The sequence below is a fragment of the Dipodomys merriami genome, unplaced genomic scaffold, assembly GCF_024711535.1.
Source record: "Dipodomys merriami isolate MVZ:Mamm:240054 unplaced genomic scaffold, mDipMer1.0.p SCAF_24, whole genome shotgun sequence".
Taxonomy (NCBI): Eukaryota; Metazoa; Chordata; class Mammalia; order Rodentia; family Heteromyidae; genus Dipodomys; species Dipodomys merriami.
Genome location: NW_027203826.1, coordinates 1,549,655 through 1,572,062, shown reverse-complemented (window position 1 = coordinate 1,572,062; position 22,408 = coordinate 1,549,655). Strand labels below are relative to the sequence as shown.

Sequence of the window (22,408 nt, the reverse complement as noted above, 5' to 3'; positions counted from 1 at the left end):
CTGAGTATGTTACATGGAATCAGGAGTCTCTCTTAATTCGCCTCTTACTAATTGTGTGATGGGGCAGGTCACTTGATTATAGAAGCTAAAGTCCATGCATCTGTGAAATACCTTCTTTCCTGCCGCACAGGCACATTATACAGTCCAAGTTAGATAGTATGTATGAAGCACTGAGAAACTTTGTAAATTCCTAATAATATATAAGGTTGTCATAGTATTTTATGAACTTAAAGATTAATAGACCTTAAAATGAAAAATATACACATATTTAATATAAGCCTAATAAATACAGTGTTTGTTAAAACTTTGTCTACAGTGTCTTAATAGTTATCCCAGTTATCATTTTTTTAAACTCACTTTTCCCAGCAATTAAACCAGTTGTTGAAGTTATTCCAGAGCTGTAGATATAGTGCAGATGTATAACATTAGCCTGTTATGACAGTTACAAGGTCCTGAATCTGTAACACCAAAAAAAAAGTCCAAAGTTGGGTTTTATTTTTTTTCCTTCAGAATCAAAAGCCTACCTCGGAAGAGATCACCTTGATTGCTGAACAGCTCAATATGGAAAAGGAGGTGATTCGTGTTTGGTTTTGTAATCGCCGTCAGAAAGAAAAAAGAATCAACCCACCAAGCAGTGGTGGGACCAGCAGCTCACCTATCAAAGCAATTTTCCCCAGCCCAACCTCACTGGTAAGAATGGAAATTGAGGTACAAGCTCAAGGGCTATTTACAGTTTTACAAATAGCCAATTGAATTTATTTCATAGAAGTTAAGGAATTTACATAAACAGGCTTCATGTTGAATAAATGTATCTAAATGGCCTTAAGATGTCCCAAAGTGATTAAATCACATGTTGTTCACCCAAGAACTTTTTTAGTTTACCTTTGTGTGTGTTTGCATGCATGTGTGTATATGTGCTAGTATTGTAGCTTGATCATAGGGCCTCTCACTCTTAGAGTTTATGTTCAAAGCCAGTGCTCTACTATATCTCCACTTCTAGCTTTTTAGTGGTTAATTGGAGTCTCATGGATTTTCTTGCCTGGGCTGGCTTTGAACAAAGATTGTATCTCAGCCTAGGATTATAGTAGTGAGAGATCAACCATGGCTTTTTGTTTTGTTATTTTCTTTGAGATAGGAGCTGTGTAGTTCAAGCTGGCCTCACAGATCCACTTGCTTTGCTTTCTGAGTGATGGGATTACAAGTATTCACCACCCTGCCCAGATATGTCCCTTATTTTTTAAAGTGAACAATTTGAATTCTTTGCTATTCCATTGCTTTTCCATTATTTCTTTCTGATGTAGTTTATTAGGCTATTTCATAACTATGTTAGTAAGTTTATTGCTGATTCCAGTTATCTCAAAAATTGTTCAATCCTAAAGCCCAATTTGTTCAGCCATTTGACAATTGACAGCCAATTTCCAGATAAACTTAGGTCATCTCATATCTTTACTCAAAGACATATGGTACTTTCATATTGACTAACTTCTGCTACTGCTTTAGAATGTTATTTATACATTGAATAGATATGTCCTAGTCATGTGACCCAATTTTTAGGATCATTATAGATATGACTCTAATGATGCCAGGTTTCAAAAGATGAGGATTAGTTTTTAGTTTTGTTCCTGTTTTCTTGTTGTTGATATCTTTTTAATTCAATTTGATTTGAATATTCCATAGTGCAAAATTTTTTTAACTCAGGTCCAAATTTAAAGAACAGATTTTAATCATGAAGTTTGTAAGATTGTAGTTACGGTAAAGATTGGATAGCAGTTCTTTTTTATGCATGTGCCTGTCTTGTATTTTAAACTTAATTGTACTAGATAGAAAGCAGTAGTTTTTACAAAACTGTAGAAATATTTTGTTTATTTCAGAAAGGAACTTAGTTTTTAATGTATCTCCTTATAGTCTTTCTATACAAACCATTCATTAAAAAACAAAAGAAAACAAAACTGGGCACCAGTTCTCATGCCTGTGATCCTAGCTACTTTGGAGGCTAAGATCCAGAGGATTGAAGTTCATAACCATCCTGGACAGAAAAGATTGTGCATGAGACCCCATATTCAGAACAACCAGCAAAAAGCCAGGCTTAAGGTGTGAATCAAGGCATCAACCAAGCAAGTAAGTCAGCTGAGCAATCTCAAGAACTTGAGTTCTAACCCTAGTGCTGGCCAAAAAAAAAGGGGCACAAGTAAAAGAAATCATATTTTTGTTTAGGTAAAATTGATAGTGTACTATTTCTTCTACTGACCTAATATGGATCTGAGTCAACATAATTGAAACTTATGCATGTAAAGTTTTGATTATAAGCACTTTGTGCATATTTTTCATTTATGACCTCTAGGTGGCAACCACACCAAGCCTTGTGACAAGCAGTACAGCAACTACCCTCACAGTCAACCCTGTCCTCCCCTTAACCAGCGCTGCAGTGACTAATCTCTCTCTTACAGGTAAGCAGCAACTAAATACACAGCTTTAAGCACATGGTAAGCCATTGATAGGTTTCTATTAGAATCTGCCACTAAATTGTGAGTCTAGACTCTACTGGAAGATATGTACTGTTGGTTTTAAAAATGTATATATGTGGGGCTGGGGAGGTGGCTCAGTGGTAGAATGCTTGCCTTGCATGCATGAGGCCCTGGATTCAATTCCTCAGCACCACATAAGCAGAAAAAAAAAAAAAAAAAAAAGCCGGAAGTGGTGCTATGGCTCAAGAGGTAGCGCACTAGCCTTGAACTGAAGAGCTGAGGGACAGCGCCCAGGACCAGAGTTCAGGCGCCACGACCAACCAAAAAAAAAAAAAAAAAGTATATATGTATGAAACTTGAACTTCAAATTTTCAAGTAACTTTTTTCCATACAAACTTTCAATGGTGATGGTTTTCATCAAGGAAATATCCAAATTCACAGTAATAGTTAATTTACATGCTTGACCTTTGCCAATCACACCCAACATAGAAGGGTTTCATCTGTACCTTGTAAACATTCCCTCCACCTGAAATTTTATCCAGTTCTTGGTCTCATTTAGGTAAAGTATTCTAGCTTCTCTACCAGTTCATCTTAGAAATATTTTCTTTCCCAGGAAACTGGTCCTTTTGGTAGAAAATTCCTCAATATGTAGAAAATGTTTAGCATTTATCATCAAATATTTTCTAATGATCCATAATATATAAGGTATGCTTTAATTATTTACCAGGTTGATTATGGTGCTAGTAAGCCATTTGAGAAACTTGTGATATTTCATGATCAAATTTAATCTAGAATTGGGGACTTTGATTTTCTTCACTTATATTTTAAGTTCCTAATACTTTTGGCTATGTGCCCTTACAGTAACATGCTTTATATTATGTTACTTTTCTAAGTTCTTCAAATTTTCCATAATACTTCTTTTCAATAAACAACACTTTTATTTTTTTTTCCTGTCTTCTTTTGAGTGTTAGACCTCTGATAAGAAAGCAATAGACCTTTCCTTCTTTCTATAAAACAGACATATACACATTGGTAATAAAATTTAAGGAAGTTCATAGATTATAACCTCCAGGAATCCTTCACTCCCAGGCTATTGGATACTTTAAGAGCCTTAAGATTTCAGATTGAAAGGGATTTGAACTCAGACCGATGCCCACTAGGTAAGCTTTCTACCAGTTGAACCATGCCATCAGCCCTTTTTGCTTTATTTTTTTAACCATGCCATCAGCCCTTTTTGCTTTATTTTTTTAACCATGCCATCAGCCCTTTTTGCTTTATTTTTTTAATAGGTTCTGAAGGTTTTGCCCAGGCTGGCCTGGCTTGCAGTCTACTTTCCATATAGATATGCTGACAGGCACCATGCCCAGTTTCTTGGTTGAGATAGGTGGTCTTGTTATCTTTTTTCTAGGTTGGCCATGAACTCTGTTCTCCCAATCTCCACCTCTAGAATAGAGTTGGGATTCTAAGCCAGGGACCACCTCTTCCATATAAAACCACTTTCAGAAGTATGTAGATAGTATTCATCACTGTAGTGATTACCATTATTAATAGGCACTAGTAATTTGTTCCTATCTCTGAGGAACTTATTAATGTATAAACTAAGTCACCTGGAAATTAGGAACTAAATCTTAACAAATTAGAAATCATATCACATTAGACCTAAAATAACTATTTGCAGAAAAATACCTAATAGTTTAGACATTAAAAACAAATAGCTAAAGCCAGGCATGGTGGCACATGCCTGCAGTCCCAGTTTCCCAGCAAGTTAAAGTTAATCTTTACCCTCACACTTTACTAAAACCATGAAGATATTTATTCATTCATGCCAATGATTGCAGTAAAATCTTTCAACTTCCATAAGAAGATTTTTTATTTTTCTTTGGAGTAGGTTATATTCATTCTGCTCATATGAGAACTCTGGTAGAAAGAAGGAAAGATCCACTGGCCAAGATCGTGCATGAACAGTCCTTTAAACACTTTATGTTCTTACTGTTTCCTGTTCGTTTATTAGCATCCAACAATTGAAGTTTGAGTTTTTTCCAGGGCTTCATCAAAGTGAATAATTCCAACCACAATCATAGCCTTCCTCTATTGAATGCAGTTGGTTTCTTCACCACCAGTTTTGCCCTTTTTTTCATTTATGCAAGTCCGTCTAAATCTCCTATCTGATATCTGTCCTCAGAGATCATTTGGAATAGAATTAGAGAAACAAATTGAAAACCCATATCTTCACTCTGCCATCTCCTAAGAAAAATCCTTTTTGATTGGTGTGGTCATCTTTATTTTTCCATAAGTGATTGGCCCACCAAAAGTTCTGGGTAAACATCTGTAGAATAGATACAAGAAAGATCATGACAATATTCCTCTAGGAACACATGTTATAATGTGTGTCAAAACTGTGAACATTCCTCAGCTCTGAATAATCTCAACTAAATGTGCTCTGTTGTCAGTTATTTTTTCCAAAAAGCATTTAATAATGACAAAAGAGTTCATTTCTCAGGAAACCATAACAGTCAGGCACCAGAGGCTGAAAGATGAAAGGTGATGGTTCAAATCCAGTCAGAGCCACACAAAACATAGCCACACATGCGTGTGTGTGTGTGTGTGTGTGTGTGTGTGTGTGTATGTATACATATATTCAGTGAACAGCAAACAAAAACAAAAACAAAATAAGTCATTGCCCATCAATGGTGAGTTACTAAACTGATGTAATAATAGACTGATGTATCCACCCAGTGAAATAGTTTGGGCCATAAAAACCATTAAGTTTTGATTGCTGCTTCCACATGGATAAACTTGGAAAACAATACACTGAAGTAAAAGAAGCCAGTTGCAAAGTACTGTGTATTGTGTGATTCCATATATGTGAAATGTCCAGAAAGCAAGACTATAGAGACAAAAATCAGATGACAAGATAGGCTTGGGCACACACAGGATAATACTGTGTGTTAAAAGATCATAATATGTAGTGTGCTGATGGTTGTACAAGTCTGCCAATTGATAACATCATTGAATTTTATACAAATTAGGTGAGTTTAGCAGCACATAAATTGAACTTCAGTAAAGCTGCTTAAAAAAACAAAAAAACTACAATAGAGCTAGGCGCCAGTGACTCATGACTGTAATTCTAGCTACTCAGGAGGCTAAAATCTAAGGATTGTGGTTCAGAATCAGCCCTGGTAGGAAAATCCATAAGACTCTTAACTCTAATTAACCACCCTAAAAAAGTTGGAGGTGGAGCTGTGGATCAAGGAGCAGAGTTCTAGTCTTGGGCACAAAGCTCAAAGTTAGCCCCCAAGTCCTAAGTTCAAAAGCCAGGACACACACACATGCACGCGCGCACACACACACACGCACACACACACATCAGTGAATTCAAGAGAGGGTGCTAAGCACTCTCTATGTGTATGGTTCTAACTTTCCTTCTTGCCCTGTGAAAAGCGTGGTGGTATTTGTGGATAAAGACACTGAGGCTCAGCAAGCCAAAGTTCTCTGGTCAAAGTTGCCCATGTCATTAAGTTGCCAAGAACTAGGGTCATAAAATTTATATATTGGTTAAGACATGATTCACTAGCTAAGAGAATTAAGGATCATGTAGAGTTGTTACATCATAGTACTTATATGACTTTCAAACTGGAGACACTAACAATGAATGCTATGAGGAAACACAACTCAGAATAAAGTCGTGATCTCCTAGTCCAGATTAAATTCATTGATAAGATTTGCCTGAGATATATATGTGCCGTAGGATCTAAAGAAAGATACTGAATGATATGACTGTAGTAATGAAGAGGAAAGAAAAACCATTTTTGCCTTTGCCAAAAGCTTAACGTACAAGATTTTGTAAAATATGGACAATTTCAGTTTCAGAACTTAGAACTGAGAATGTTACTACATGTAAACTTAGAATGGATAGGGTAAGAAATTGGTCAAGTACAGATAGAAAGTACATAGAAATTTGTTAGCAGGTATGTGTGTCTGTCTGTCTGTCTGTCCTTCCCAGTGCTGGCATGCTAGGCAACACTACCCCAATACCTCAACTATTTTCTGTATATTTGGTTGACATTTATTCTTAGTAAAATATGTAACTTTTTAGCTTTTCTTGTCCTTAATTGTTTTGATTTTTCTGTTTCAGTTTCTGTTTCTTCTACAGGATAGTTGTCTTGTAACCCATAAATCCATAAATAAGTTTCTCTGGTTGGTTGGTTGGTTGGTTTTGAGTAGGAAATTTACAGTGGAAAACCATTCTCTCTCTCTCTCTCTCTCTCTCTCTCTTTTTTCCATATTGTATCATTGCTCTTATCTCTTGAAGTAAAATATGTAGCTTTAGTTTAAAACTTTTTTTTAATGGTTAACTTCCATAGAAACACCAAACTAGGTTGTTAAAAAGGGCAAATTGAGATTTACAGATGACAGATTGTTTCTTTGATTCTGGAATACTGCTAAGTGAAGCCACTATCTTCCAAAACCATTTCATATGGCCATTTTCTAATCCATTTCTCTTTTCAGGCACTACAGACACCACCTCCAACAACACAGCCACCGTGATTTCCACAGCTCCCCCTGCTTCCTCAGCAGTCACCTCTCCCTCCCTAAGTCCTTCTCCTGCCTCAGCCTCCACCACTGAAGCATCTAGTGCCAGTGAGACCAGCACAACACAGACCACCTCCACTCCTTTGTCCTCCCCTCTTGGGGCCAGCCAGGTGATGGTGACAGCATCAGGCTTACAAACAGCAGCAGCTGCCGCTCTCCAAGGAGCAGCACAGTTGCCAGCAAATGCCAGTCTTGCTGCTATGGCTGCTGCTGCAGGACTCAACCCAGGCCTGATGGCACCTTCACAGTTTGCTGCTGGGTAAGGAGCTTTCTCATCCCATTGATACTTGAGAAACAACTAGGGAACCATCCCCAGAATCATTTACGATGAGACTTCATCACCAAGTTAAATAGAAAAAAAAAAAATCACTTTGAAATGGGCTTCTAATGGTCATGCAAGGACCTTGATATTAAGAGTTGAACCTCAGTTTCTCAGCAACCTGGAAAGGACAGTAGTCATACCTTTATTCTCACATGAAGACACAGATGACCAGGTACTAAGGACCTCAGTGATGAAACCAGGAAGAAAGCTCACAATTCCTGTTCTTATTTTATGCTTTCTCCATTAAATACTTTTGTGTGCTTCAAACGTAGTAGGGAAATTTTAATGTTCATAGTCAAATATAAAAATTTTCCTTTTTTCTGGAGATTTTTTTCTTTTATTTTGGGAGAATAGAATAATTCAAAGAAGAGTTAAAGTGAATGTTAAAGTTTTACATTTTGTGCTAATGATAACTGTGTTTGTGCTTGTAAGCATCAAGGAAAATAGTAACTCTGAAGCAAGAACAAAATCATACAAAGGTATAGGGGAAAATGAAGTTTCCCATATTCTTCCCTAGCTGAAATTCTCTTTTTCTTATCCTTTTGAATATATTGTCCAAACTGACAAGTGTGTCTGCATGGTAATGAAGTGACCCTTCTTTTGGACTTGCAGAGGTGCCTTACTCAGTCTCAATCCAGGGACCTTGGGTGGTGCTCTCAGCCCAGCACTGATGAGCAACAGTACACTGGCAACTATTCAAGGTCAGTATGGTCTTTTCTCTGTGTGTGTGTGTGTGTGTGTGTGTGTGTGTCTCTGTGTGTGTCTCTGTGTGTGTGTGTGTCTCTGTGTGTGTCTCTGTGTGTGTGTGTGTGTGTGTCCCATAGATAGTCTTAAGAAGTCAGGACTTGTATACTAATTGCTTTTTCCTGATAGTTTTATCTAAGTAATCACCTGCAATGTAACTCAAGGCAAACTTGGTCCAATACTTATTCCTGCCTAAGATAGTCATGGATAGGAACATTGTATAATGAGTGAACTGAAGAGCACATCAGTCACGTTTCCAGGATATTTTTCATTCTTGTGAGGTTCTGCCCTTATTTTTAATTTAATTTAATTTAATTATTTTGTTTTTTGTTGTCTATGTTTTTACCAGTACTGGGGCTAGAACTCAGGGAGTTGAGCTCTTAGCCTTTTCTCTCAAGGCTGGTACTCCATCAGTTGAGCCTCACATCCAGTTCTAGGTTCTGCCCTTACAGTCCTCATCAGTATAGAGCATATATTTCTCTTGGATTTTAGTGTTTCTTTCCAAGCCCATTTGGCTCATGTCAATCTTTTAGTATGTTATTCAAGGAGATATTCTTCAAATATAATGAAGTCTGCTTTGTTTAACATCTAAGCTATGTGTCTGGATTGTTAGGAAGGGGTATTGTTGTTTTGGAGGTTATTTGTGTATGTGCTTGAACTCAAAGGTCTGGGCACTGTCGGAGTGCTTTTCTGTTCAAGGCTAGCATTCTACCACTTGAGCCACAGCTTCACTTCTGGCTTTTTGGCAGTTAACTTGTAGTTAATTGGAGATAAGAGTCTAACAGACTTTACTTTCCAGGCTGACTTCAAACCATAGTCCTCAGATCTCAGCCTCCTGAATAACTAGGATTAAACGCATGAACAGCCAGTGCCTGGTGAAGCTGTGTATCTAAATATGATTATTGTTATGTGAGTCAGAGAACAATCATATTATTAATGAACTTTTTTTTTCTTAAATCAGACTTTGTGCTTAAACAAGAGTTCTCTGAACCAAAATTAAGCTGTTAGGCTTTTGTTACAATTAAGTGTGTCATGGATATATCTCTAACAGAGTATTAACAGAGAACGTTAAATTACAGACAAACCCAGCTCCTATTACAGACTGTCTTACATTAAGTTGACTTTCTGATATGTGTGTTACCAGTATTGATGATTAGTTCTGTAAAGCTGCTGTTTTAGAAAGATTTCTTTAGAATAAGATTTGTGAAAGTTACTTTTTCTCCTGCATCAGAGTGTATCTCTGGGCCTTGAGGATAGTACAAAGGGAAAAATGCCTTCCCCAGAGCATGAGTGACTTAGAGACATTCTCTGCAAAGATCTAGAATTGGTCTATGACCCTTCTTAGCTTAGAATCTCAGAAAACTTCAAGTTTCACCAGTCTCATTATTCTCTATGGTTCCACTATACATTATGTAAGAAATCAACCAGATTTTTATTTTTTTTAATTTAATTTATTTATTATTTATTTTTTTGGTCTGTTGTGGGGTTTGAACTCTGAGCTTAAGGTCTGTTTCTGAGTTTTTGCCCTCAAGATTAGCACTCTACCACTTGGAACCACACAGTACCACTTCCTGTTTTCTGGTAGTTAATTGGAAATAAGAGTCTCACAGACTTTCCTCCCTGGGGTACCTTCACACCACGATCCTCAGATCGTAGCTAGGATTACAGGCATGAGCCACTGGTGCCTAGCTTCAACCAGATTTTTAAGGCCATTTAAAAAGCCCTAAAATCTTCATTTGGGCATGAGACTATGCCAGTAGAGGTATTTGGGAATGTTGGCAAGTAACAGAACAACCTATTAAATGAAAGTCTTAATTATATTTTTACTGTTATCTTCAAATAATTATTCAAGGGATTACAGTTTAACAAGCTCATTACAATGATAATTATTTTAAATAAAATTTTGATGATGCCTTCTATGGGCAAGCATCATAGAAAAATTTTCCCCATTAACTACTAAATCCTGTCACTAGGTGACTCATGGGGCTTCTACATTATCATGTCTGATTCTCTCCTGCCATAAGGTCCTCGTTCTTCTTTATACTGGTCATAGAAATTAAATGTTTTACCTCAGGAACTAAAAAAAATAATCTTGGCTTTAATTTGTTGATATAATTTATCTTGCGACTACACCCTTTTTGGAAATACAGTTTAGAGGAAAGTGATGGTGCTTAAATTTGTCAGCTGGTTTGATTACAGCTAAATATAGTTTTAAACTTCAATTCCTTTGGCTAGTTTATCTTTTACAAGGTTTTTGGTTTTGGTTGTGCCAGTACTATGGGCCTCATACTCTGACTCAGCTTTTTGCTTAAGCCTGGCATTCTACCACTTGATCCATGCCTCTCTCCACATTGCTAGTTTGTCTTTTGAAGGGAGTGTTTGAAATTGACAGTCTTTATTGAAGACAAAATTATTGGATTTAATAAATATTTCTAGGTAAATTATGTCAACTTGGAATTTAAAGGGAGAAACATGACTGATTCTTTAGACAGTTTTACAACTCTCCCCATTAGCTTGGTTTGTTTAAACTCATTAAATCCATTTGTCAGTCTTTAAACTTTAGCTGGTATCAGTATAGTATATAACTGGAAGAAAGTAATCAGTGAAGGGTTGTACTTTGTGTGGAAAGATTCAAAAGAACTATGATGGTGTGTTATTTGGCTTCTCCAGAATGATGTTAATATGCTCTTTCCTTCCTGTTTTGCGGGGATGTTTTTGTCTATAGCTCTTGCTTCTGGTGGCTCTCTTCCAATAACATCACTGGATGCAACTGGGAATCTGGTATTTGCCAATGCAGGAGGAGCCCCCAACATCGTGACTGCCCCTCTGTTCCTGAACCCTCAGAACCTCTCTCTGCTCACCAGCAACCCGGTTAGCTTGGTTTCTGCTGCTGCAGCCTCCACAGGAACCTCCACACCTGTAGCCAGCCTTCACACCTCCTCCACCTCAGCTGAGTCCATCCAGAACTCTCTCTTCACAGTGGCCTCTGCCAGTGGAGCTGCTTCTACAACCACCACCGCCTCTAAGGCACAGTGAGCTGGGTGTGAAGCTGGGCTACCATGCGCCTTGTCACCTACAGCATGATTGGGCTGTCAGCCAGTTAATGAACTGAAAATGTAATGGCTTCCTTTCGCCATCTTGTGCAGTCAAGGTAGAAGAGAAAAATAGAAATACCAGAAAAAAAAGAAAGGATGGAGACAGGACAACATTTGCCTAGTTTTATAATAAAACACTGTCTTTTCAGGATTGCTTCACGGATTGGAAAACTTTCTAACCAAATATTTAAAAAAAAAAAAAAAAAAAAGGAAAAGAAAAAATAAATGAAAGGACTACTTCTCATTTCCAGCAGTCATGATGACAAGTTAAGGTGGGTTACAAATTCCAAATAGGAGAGAGATTTCTTGTTTGTTGAAATTACTTTTTTTCTTAAAAAAAATCATTTTTATAGGTCTGTTGTACAGGCCATTAAGTCATAACAAGGTGTTTATAATCATATCAATTGTGTTGGGGGTTCCTTTCTTAACTGGTACAATTTAGGCAGGCCTGTATTACTGTATCTCTATTATAATTGTTGTTTATATATATATATATATATATACATACACACATACATATATATATACATATATATATATGTATATATATGTATATATATATATATATATATATATATATATATATAGTTTGGACATGTTTATCTCTTGCTCCTGGATCCTATTTCAGTGAGCTCCCACACTGTGGCGAGGGGGGTTTGAGGGTAAGGGGAGACTTGCATTCTTAACTGCGGGGAATGTTCTTGCTGGTTTCCTTATCCTTGATGACTCTTACAGAGGTGCTAGAAAATTATTTTCTTTTGCCACTTATGCAAGAGGCTTGGTGCAGAAGCTGAAGGCAGTGTGTGCAAACACTCCTACTCCACACATGCCCCTCCCCCATCAGGTGGTGCCTTTGGAGCACTTTTGTGTAGGAAGGAATTCCTGCTGAACTGTAGCTCTCACTCACCCCCAAATCATTGAACGACCCTTAGGCCCAGATCCTGTGGTGCAACAGTGCTGCTTTCTGCTACTTTGAACGAGAACAGCTGTACATGTTGCAGGGTAGGATTTGGTTCCGAAGAGCAAAGACTACTGCAGACACCTAACTTGGTGGTTCTCCTAATTTCTTATCTCTAAAAAATGTTCCTACTGTTTGTGTGTTTGTTTGTTTGTTCCATTTTATGAAAGTTTTTACCCCAACTTTTTTGCTTACTTGGAAAAGAACAAATTGTCATTGAAATTGGGACACGTTTCCTTTCCTTGGTCTGTAAAGGAATTCTTCTAGACTATATCCACCAGTGGATATGCATCCAAAAGAAGTCAATAAGAAGAGCCTGAGGTTACCTGCTACCTTTCCTCTAGAGAGCTACAGACTCCTTTTCTACTGGATGGCTTGTAAATTTCTTCTCAGTTCTCTGACTAAAGGAGGCACTTATTGGCCAGGCATAGGATCTGTAGAACCTCTGAAGGAAGACTGAGCCAGAGTTTGCACACAGCTTATGTGTCTCCTGGTTTGTCTCTGATGTTCCTATTAGGAAGCTCAAATGACAAAACACCCCTCTCTGTAGTTGATGTAAAAAATAATTTGCTCCTCTAATTGTTGTCAGGGTGTTCCTAGACTACATAAATGAGCCTATTGAAAAGAAGAGTAATGAGAATGGATGAAGAGGAATGAGGGTCATTTAAAAATTAAATCCTCCCCCCTTTTTTTGCCAATATCCTATTATACTGTCTGTACCAAAATGTTCCCAAAAGACTGGACACTGTAATGCAACTCATGTGTGTTCCCTTGCTTATTAGTGTTTAAGGTTCCCATTTGGTGTCTGGAGGTACTTGCTTAAATCTCTGGTGGTCTGCACTTTGTCTTCTTTTTTGAGCTGGGGGTTGAGAGAACCTACAAGTGACTTTCCTTCTGATTGCTTGCTTTATATGTCCACAAGGGAGCTTGGATTTCGTATATTTGTCTCTCTACCATTGTTCAGAATGGCAGTCACACAGACACAAATGTGTACCTTTGTTTGTGATTCAAGTGGGAGACAGTCTTAATTAAGATTAGAAGTCAGAAACATTTTAGGCCCCTTTTAAATTGTTCTATTGTTCTTTTTGTCTTGTTTTATTTTTCAAAATATTTATCAATCCCCTAAATTTCTCTTACTACTTTCCCTAAAATTCCCCTAAAATCAGTGAACTGCAAGCAGGGAAACTAACAGATATCCACCTTTTTGTGTGGTATGATTTTTTTAATGTTTTTATTTTTGTTTTTGTTTTTTTGTAAACTAAGCTTGAACCAAAGTCAATTTTTAGCAAGCTGCTGTACTAATGGACTAGTTTATAACGTGCAGTTCAGACACATTGAGGAGATAGATGCTACTGACAATTTCTTTTTCATTTGTCTTTATTTTATGTAAAAGTTGCTGCTTGTTTTTAATCTTTTATGTTGTTAAATTGTAATAACCTCTGGGCAGACATTACCTTGATTTTTTATTTTTTAGTTTGTTTAGGCTAGTGTGTACATAGAATGGTATATCAGTTACTAATTACTCTCCTCTCCATCAGCTTTTTCTCTATTATAGTTTAATCTTTTATCCTGACTTAACGTATCTTACTTTAATTTGTGCAAATAATATTAAGGCTATCGATAATACTGTAGCTGCCCACAGTAGTGAGTCCCTCCTTTGGGAGTAGAGGAAGTTAGGAGAAAGCATTCAGGGAGGGAAATGCTGATGCCCCACCATACTGGATTAGAGGTTATAGCATTAATTTCCCAAAATTGCTACCAAAGGAAGTGTCAAGTCCCAAGAGACTCCAGCCCAGTGGGTTAAGAAGAAGGATAAGAAATACTGTTTTGTTCTTGATTTCTGTATGGTTAAAATGATCCCTTTCCCAAGTAAGATTCCCCATCAAACTTTACTATTAAAATACTCGGCTTTTATTGTCAGTACAGTAAGTGGTCTCTTAGTCTTTCCCCTAACTCTGCTTTCCAGTGAGTTTGGGAAAGGAATTCTGTCTTTTTTTTTGTGGGTTATTTAATGAGCATGGACTTCTAAATCGAATAAAAATCGGTTGAGAAGAAGAATTAAATCCCTAGACAAAGATAACTTTAAATTTTCTTCTCTTCTATCACTAATTTAAAACTAAATTGTGAAGTGAAAGGTACTTTTACACATGTACACATGAAACACTAATATAGCTTGTTGGTAGGTTTTTAGTTTAAAATCAGTTCCCATCACCGTCCTACTGATTATATTGTTTCATGAACATCTTACTCCTTTTTTATTTTATATCATCTTTCTTAAAGAAAATTCATCTCAAATGTGGGTGTTTGTTTATTTTGGGGGGGGGTTGGTTTTGGTTTTGGTTTGGTTTTTGTGTTTTTAGTTGAATGAGCTATCTCCTAAGCTAAGGTACTCAGATATAACTTTAGTCACCATTTTTGGGGGAATCTGCTAACTAAAGGGGCCATTTGACCAAAAAGTGTTTGGCAACATTTCTACATTTCCAAAAGGAAATAATTCTTTTCTTTCCCTTGACACTTATGCAAGTTTTATCTTACCCCTCAATTTGGTGAACACATATTAAAGCCAAAGACTAATTTTGAATAATTTATAGGGATACTATATTTGCCCATAGTAATGGGCCCTCCCTAGGGAGTGGTGAATGTAATTATTTAAATCCTGCTTATCATAAGCAATGCAATTTGGTCATGAACTTTATATACCCTGTGTAAATCTAAAGGATGGAGTAGAAAGACCTAAGAAAGGGCTTCTCATCAGAACAATACTGTTCTAAGAAATAAGTGTGCTATTAATTTAAATGTTTCTTAAGTTCTATAGGCAGTTTTTTAGAATTAAGAAAAAAAAATTGTGCCCATTAACTGATATAATACACACTTTTATTTATTGTCAGAAAGGTCAATACCATCCCAGTTTAAGTTGTTACTCAAGAATGGAACCAAAGGAATCCAACTTTCAATTTATATATGACCCATACCTATTTATACTTTGTGGTAGCTTTATTAGAAATTAAGGATTTTTTAAAAAGGGAAAATAGCAAAAGATTTTTAGTGTGATTATCTTGCTAATTTGTTCTACATTATTCATTTGTTGGGGGAAAAAGCACAACTATACCTCTAATGTTGTTTTGTTCATTATTCTTCATTTACTTGGAAAGTTAGGAGAAATATTCTTTGTATTATCCAAAAGCACAGATAATTGCTTAACAGAGTATTTCAGTTCAGTCCAGTCTTTAACATTAAATTATGTTTCAGTTGCTGGAAAAAGATATATTCACAAATTTAGGAAATTTGTGTCTATACAAGTGATGCAGCCAGAACAATAAACAATAAGGTTTACTTGCAGAGTAAACCTTACAATTCATAATCTAAAGTTCTTCCAAAGCCATACCATCATCACAAATATTTCTTGTCCAAGAAAGAAATAACATCCTTGAGCTAGGAAGACAGAAACGCCTTTCTTTTCTTTCCTAAGAAAGGGAAAGTGCTGTGCATACGCAGAAGGCAGGGCCTCTTGCTGGCAGCCTGCTGAGGCTCTGGCTCTGAATCTCTTCACAGACTAGCATGCCACATGAGAACCTTCGGTAAAGAAAGGTCTCAACAATTCATTATTATCAATGTTATCTCATTAAATTGGCATCTAAACTATTTATTAGAGCTAAAAAATGTTAATTTAAAAAACAAAATGACTGCCACTACTAATAGGAGAAAAAGACTAAAAGACCTGAAGCTTAAAATTACCCTTTGGGCAGGAATTGTTGGATTAAGTTGTTCATAACCATTAGAATTCACTCTGTGTGTGTGTGTGTGTGTGTGTGTGTGTGTGTGTGTGTGTGTGTGTGTGTGTGTGTGTGTGTATGTGTGTGTGTGTGTGTGCAGCATTTATTGTGTCACATTGTTTATATAATCATAGCTGTTTGCATAGCTATTTCCAAATCATTTTCAGGCAATTTATAAGTGGTAAATCTTTCTTTGTTTTAATCATCAGCTTTAAGATGGTAGAAAATTCCTCTTTGTCATTCCTCCAAGAATAATAATTTAAGATCAGCTATTTGATAGGTTTGCATGAACAGCACCCACAATACAAATATAGATATGTACAGAAATAGGATAAATACGTTTCTTTCATCCTTAAAGGTTGGTAGGAATTCTGTTCAGCTCCATCCTTTCCTTAATCCAAGAGATTAAGTGAGATGCCCTGGAATTTTGTAATAACACTTGAAAGGATTCTACCAGGAAAGCAGGGAAAGTATTTCTCAAGAGCTATCTAGTTTGCACCCAGTTTTCTATGAACTCTAGTTTTCTTCTAAGCATTCTTATTCATGAAGCAGTCCTTTATTTTGGCTCTTTTGTCCTTAGCCTTTGCTAAAAAGTAGTGAAAGTGAGTAACTTTTATATTGATTTTGTAATCTAGGTCTTCTTTCTTTGTGTCCTTCCCTTACTCTCTTTAAATGATGGTACCTTAATCTATGAGGATAATGCTTGTGGGTAACAGCTAGTTTCTGACACCTTCATAAAATACCTCAGCATAGCTTAACATTGTTGCAGAACTGGTTTTAAACTAAAAACCAAATAAGTAAAAGAAAAAAATATAAATAGTGGAAATAATTCTAGTTGTAGTATTTAGTTGAACTAATGTTTATTATGATTGATAAACATGATTGATGCTGTTTGTATTTGGGATCTTGTTTATAGGTTACAATTTATAGGGTTAGGGAGGGTTAGAGTTGAGGGAAAGAAGTTGATTATGTTAGAACAAAAATGTTGCTCGCCTGTCCTTGTTTTTCCTTTTATCTATCTTGCCAAAGGAAATTGGATATTCCCTATGATTGGGCTTGGGATTTCTTTTGGCCTCTCTAATCTGCATCACAGTGTGTGGTGGCATGCAAGTGGCATATGGAATGTCCCCAAGGGCCCTTCCTCTGGCTTCCATGCTCCCCAGACTTGCTGGCCTCTCCTAATGATTCATTACCTCTGTACATAGCAGAAGCTTTGGGAAAGAATGATTGTGTGCATAGCTCTGTGTGTATGTGTGTGTGTGTGTGTGTGTGTATGAGAGATGTAGAAACAAATAGAAAGGTACTGATGAATTTGGAGAGGAACAGAGAGGTGATTGTTGTATCAATATAGAAAAATTAAAGTGAAACAAGTTATTTTTGTCACCTTTTATCATATTATTTAATGTTGTATGAATAGCCCAACCTTAATTGCTCTTCTCATACCAAGGTTAGTTTTTCTAGACCAAAAATACAAGTAGAAGAAAAGTGAAACCAAAAAGTTGAAAGCTAACCTGGTCACTTCACACCTGTCATAAGGTATACCTGTAAGGACTAATTGGTTAATGGAATGGAGGACAGTATTGTTTTGGTGGGAATGTGAATGAGAAATGGTGCCGGTTTAAGAAAAGTTAAGAACCCTTCCTACCCATACTTTGCAGATATAGATTCTATCTCCAGAACAGCTATTTTTTTAACTAAGTGATCCATCTCACAAAACTTCAGTGGGATTTGGTTTAGATACCAAAGAACTGTTATGCTGTCTGTCACTTACCTTTATTTTTTCAAAACAGGCAAATAGCAAAAGACTGAATTTTGGAAAAGCTTTACCTTGTCTTTTCTTCCCTTTTTCTTTCCTCTACTTTTTGAAAGAAGTCTTACTGGTCATTTTGGCTTTGGAAAAAATGAATTGATTTTGTTTCACTCTTCTGGCTCTATAAGGATGGATAGAATTGCTCACTGGAGCATTGATGTTCTTGAAATTGCTGAGAAACTTTGGGAAAGCAACAGAGAGGAGTAGAACTCTCCTCTCGAATGCTTATCAATAAAACCAGTCCAGCCTGTTTGAGTTCAGATAACATTTAGATGTGCTATCTCTGTCTTTTGTAAAGAAGCATTTTCAAGACCAGGATTACATGGAAAACCAAAAGATCTTCCCTTATTCTCCTGTAGAGCTCTTGTGTTTCCCAGTGGTTTTATGATGTGGGCTCTAGGAAATTGAGTAGTTCATTGTTTAGGTATACTATTGATAGAACAGAGAGGAAGAGAAGGAAAAGACATTGCTCTCTAATATATGTTGCAGAACTTCATGAAAGCTTTACTAATAATCTTATTGTTCTGACATTATATAAAAGTAGTATTAATGTGTGACTTCCAAAGCATTAGGTAGACTTATAAGAAGATAGAGATGTTAAAGATCAGAGCACTTGAAATAAAGGCAAGGTGTACATCAAGAACACTTTGAACAGGAAAATGAAGCTCCCTGAAGCCTGGGAGGAAAGATGAGGTAATCATTCTTTCTGCGTCCAGAAGTCTGCCTACACTGTGCAGGGCTCTAACACCCCATACCAGTTTTCTAGTTTGAACCCAGACACTATCAGAAAGTTAGAGCCCCCCCCGCCCCCCCCCCAAAAAAAAGATTGCGGTCTGCTGCAGAGTTTTCCCATGTTTTCTTTAATTTTATTTGCTCATTGCTGTTTTAAGTTGGCTACCACCTCACCAAAGCAGCTTAGGGCTTCTTCTGTAAATTGGCAGTGGCATTGAATTCTCCAACATTATATCCCAAAGTCTACAAGTAGAGAGCCAGATACAGTGCTGTTGTTGAAATGCAATATCTGAACACTGTCTTCATTAAAATTGTGATCTCTTGAATAAAAATGTCCAGAGCCAGTTCCCATACAACCTAATAGTGTCTCAAAGTCTGAGAAATACAGGAAATGAAATGCACTTTCAGAAGCTAAAATGACAGCGTTTGTTAGGAATGCTGTAGTTGTGGGCTAGTGGTGGGGTGTGTATATCACTTCATTCTTACAGGAGTCTGCAGAAGGCATGCACTTTCTAAGAATGAAGTGGACAAGTGCCCACCTGCAAACAATTGCAGAAAAGAAAGGGAGGAATCACCACACTGCAACCAGATTAGATCTTTGGCATTCTAGAAAAGTAATAGTGTGTTTCCTCTAGAATCAGATGTGGGGGAGAGCAAACAGACTTCTTCCAGCTTCTTACCTCTGCTTGCATGGGCACGTGTGCATTACTCAGTCCACTGGTGGTCTCACTCTGCAGAAGACACCTTCCTCTTCCCAGAGAAGACCATGCATGGCATTCCCCTTGTCTGTGGTAGTAGGGAAGACTAGGTGAGTAAGTGTGGGCTTTTATGCCCACCACACGTCCAGGAGCTGTTGTATACCTCATTTCTAACTCATGACTGAGTAACTTGCTTTAACTTCCTCTCACCCTACAGAGTTGCCAAGTCTGCCCTCCTTCCTTTCCCTCTTCTTCAGTAAAGTTCAACTCTGGCCTATAGCATCATGAGACCTGTTACCTGGGGTGGGACCCCCTAAGGCCTCTGAATGTTGCTGCTTTACAGCTACTGCAAACTGAGGGCAAATTGCAATCTTCTGTTTCTTTTTGTTGCTAGGGGTCTTCACAGGTCTCTTACCATTGGCTTCCTTCCACCTTGCCTTAGGGCTGCCAGCTACCCTTGCCCATATTTCTCACTGCTGGCCACACCTAATCTTCTGTCCTTACATTTTTCCCTGGTGGGGTAGAGACTAATCCTTTCCCTTGAGGCCTTTGAGTTCTGAGTATTTTCAGCACTTGAGGTAGAGGGGAAGACACCAAAGACTCCTTTAAGCTAACTGCTTCATACCTATTTCATTTTTTTCCCTTTTACATCACCAAAAAAAATTCAAATATTTAAGTTTATTATTATTATTACTAATGTTATTATTTGACAATCTTATATCCAGTGGGCTCTCTAGAAGCTGAATCCCCAGCCCTTTCACCTTTTCTTTGAATGTAGCTTTCTACCTTCATTTCCCACCCCCACAGTTGAAAAAAAAAATGCTTAGCCAGGTCATAATACTGCTGCTATAAGCCAGGGGAGGGTGGTTTCTTTGTTTTGTTTTGTTTTGTTTTTTTTATAAAATTTCCAGCCAAAACCAAAGATTTCTTAATGATTGTATAAACTCAAAACAAACAAAAAAACCAAAGAAAAGGGAAGTCTTGAGCATCTATCCAGTCTGTGGTGTCCTGGCACTTAGCAGCATGAGGCCAGGAACAGGCTGGGGTCCTCCAGCCAGATAGAAAGGGCACTCCATTGAGTTTTGTGCATCTGTATGCTTGGGAGCTTTGGCCCTCGCCAACTTGAAAGCATGCACAAAACAAATTGGCATTTAAGCTTTTCCAAAATGAAAGCCAAAACCCCATTACCACCATAACCCATCTGATAACAAACCAGGGTTACCACAGGGACAAGGAGCTGGGAGCTGCCGCTGGATGTGCCATGGACTCCATAGAATGGGGAAAGCTGAAGACACTGGCGCAACGATTGGCTGCTCTGGTGGGTGCTTTCACTCTGGGGCTGGGCAGACATGCCAAGGAGCCCTTCTGAGCCTTTTCTCTCTTTTCCTTTACTGGAACTGCTTGGAGTGGCTGTCCTGTTTGTGAGAAAACCTACAGAATGATTATCAAGCTTTTCATTTCTCTTTATTGTAATTTTATTTGCTTTTTGCAGCACCACTGTGCAACTATGCATTGTATTTCACAACCTTTTGTGCTAGGTAGATGCCTGTGACTTTTTAACTTGGGGGGTGGGGGGAGTTGAAAATGAAGGAACTTTTTACATGGATCTTTTTAATCTCAGTTGATTGGGGGTGGGGGGTATTTGGTTCTAGGGTCATACAAGCTCTATCCCAAAGCAAAATCCAAATGTTAATAATATTAGCCTGATGCAGATACCAAAGATAATTTCTTTCCTGCAGAACCTTAGACTTGTGTATTAAGTACGATTACCCAGCACTTGCATTAGTCTAACCTCAGTAATTCCAAAGCTTAGATGTATATTTTGGTATATTTCTGGGATATTAAAAAAAAAAGTCGTTTAACTTCTTGTTTGTTTCAGTGTAATGCTCTTAAAGTCATAGCATGAAAATAATTGAGCTGTCCTATTCTTAGTAGTTTGAAATAATAGTATTTTTGTATGTTTTGGGTGTGTCTATGTATGTATTGACATAACAGTTTTCACTGCCTAGGTGTTCATAATAAAAAAGAAAATGAAAAAGTTCTGATTGTACATACTATTCTATAACAATCCTCTACCAGGTGTCAATTTGGATTGAATAGTCAGTCACTGATTACCCACCTGGGTTTTGGTTTGGTTTTAAAGAGACAGTGATCGTGTTTTTCTACAGATGCTTTTTTCCTCTGTCTTTAAATGTCTTCTCTTTTGTTCCTTTTTTCTTCTTCTAATATTGATTCAGGGGTGTTTTTCCACTGTTGTCTAGGGAGCAACACATGGGGAATTAGCCCCATGGCCTCCCAATTTTTGGTTTTATGTGCTTTAAAATGTGAGTTTGAGTTCTTCATGGAAACTTAAGATGTGGTGTAAATGATTTTTTTCCTAAATGGTCCAGCAGCTTTACTAAGGCAGTGGCCATGCCTAGTCGTTTCTTGGGGTCCTTTTACATTTCTCCTAGGTGCACTGCAATCTGGGTGGCTATCGTGTAGCCTCACTGCCCCAGAGTACCCGCTTAGCCATTTCCCTTCTGCTGGGAATATTTTCTAAGAATCAACTGGTAACTTGGAGTGCTGGACCTTGTTATTTGTGCCCCTGGGAAACACGTGTTTTTGTTTTTGGGTTTTGGTTTTGAAAACCTGAAACACAAGCAACTCTATAGGTTGGTAATTAGCTGATGCCTCCTGAGGCCTGGGGAGTTGGAGGGGACTATGAGCGGTGCTGTCTCTGAAAAAGTGCCCTTTATATGATCCCCCTCCTGGGGCCCCCTGAGGGGCTATAGGCTTGGGAGAGATTGTGTCAGGTGCCAGTGAATCAGAATGAAATGGTAGATTTTGTGTAGATGCATTTGTCTGCTGTAATTTTTATATATATTAAACTTACTGTAACTGTACAGTTCATTTCTGTTGTAAAACATCATTAAACCATTTTCCAAATGTTTTCACGTTGTTGGAGTTTCTCTGAAGTTGCTGTGTTGGTGTTCTGGGTGCTTCACACACATTCTCAGATGACTCACACAAGCCTTTTTCCCATCCTTTCAGAGGCCCCAGAATCCCTTTCCCCACCTGGCTTCTTCCTTGTGGCCCCTGGGGAGCTGAGCCACTGCATTTTCCCTACCCCCAGACCCTCAGTGTGCTTTGATGGGACCCTGAGTTGAGTAACAGTAGTCTCCTTCAGTCTAGAGTACTTTATGTGATCAAACACACAGTCCTTGATTGATCCTGCT

At 37.6% G+C, this 22,408-nt stretch overlaps 1 protein-coding gene across 8 annotated transcripts in view; it reads left to right on the top strand.

The window, feature by feature from the left end:
• Pou2f1 (POU class 2 homeobox 1) overlaps positions 1-22,122 on the top strand; it is a 161,584-nt gene extending 139,462 nt beyond the window's left edge. For all 8 annotated transcript variants that reach the window (XM_070034170.1, XM_070034166.1, XM_070034165.1 and 5 more), the window contains 5 exons: positions 511-690; positions 2,342-2,447; positions 6,975-7,317; positions 7,993-8,081; positions 10,850-22,122. In XM_070034170.1, the coding sequence (XP_069890271.1) occupies positions 511-690; positions 2,342-2,447; positions 6,975-7,317; positions 7,993-8,081; positions 10,850-11,160 (1,029 nt within the window). In that variant the 3' untranslated portion in view covers positions 11,161-22,122. The remainder of the gene's footprint in view (positions 1-510; positions 691-2,341; positions 2,448-6,974; positions 7,318-7,992; positions 8,082-10,849) is intronic.
• The last annotated feature ends 286 nt before the right edge of the window (positions 22,123-22,408 follow it).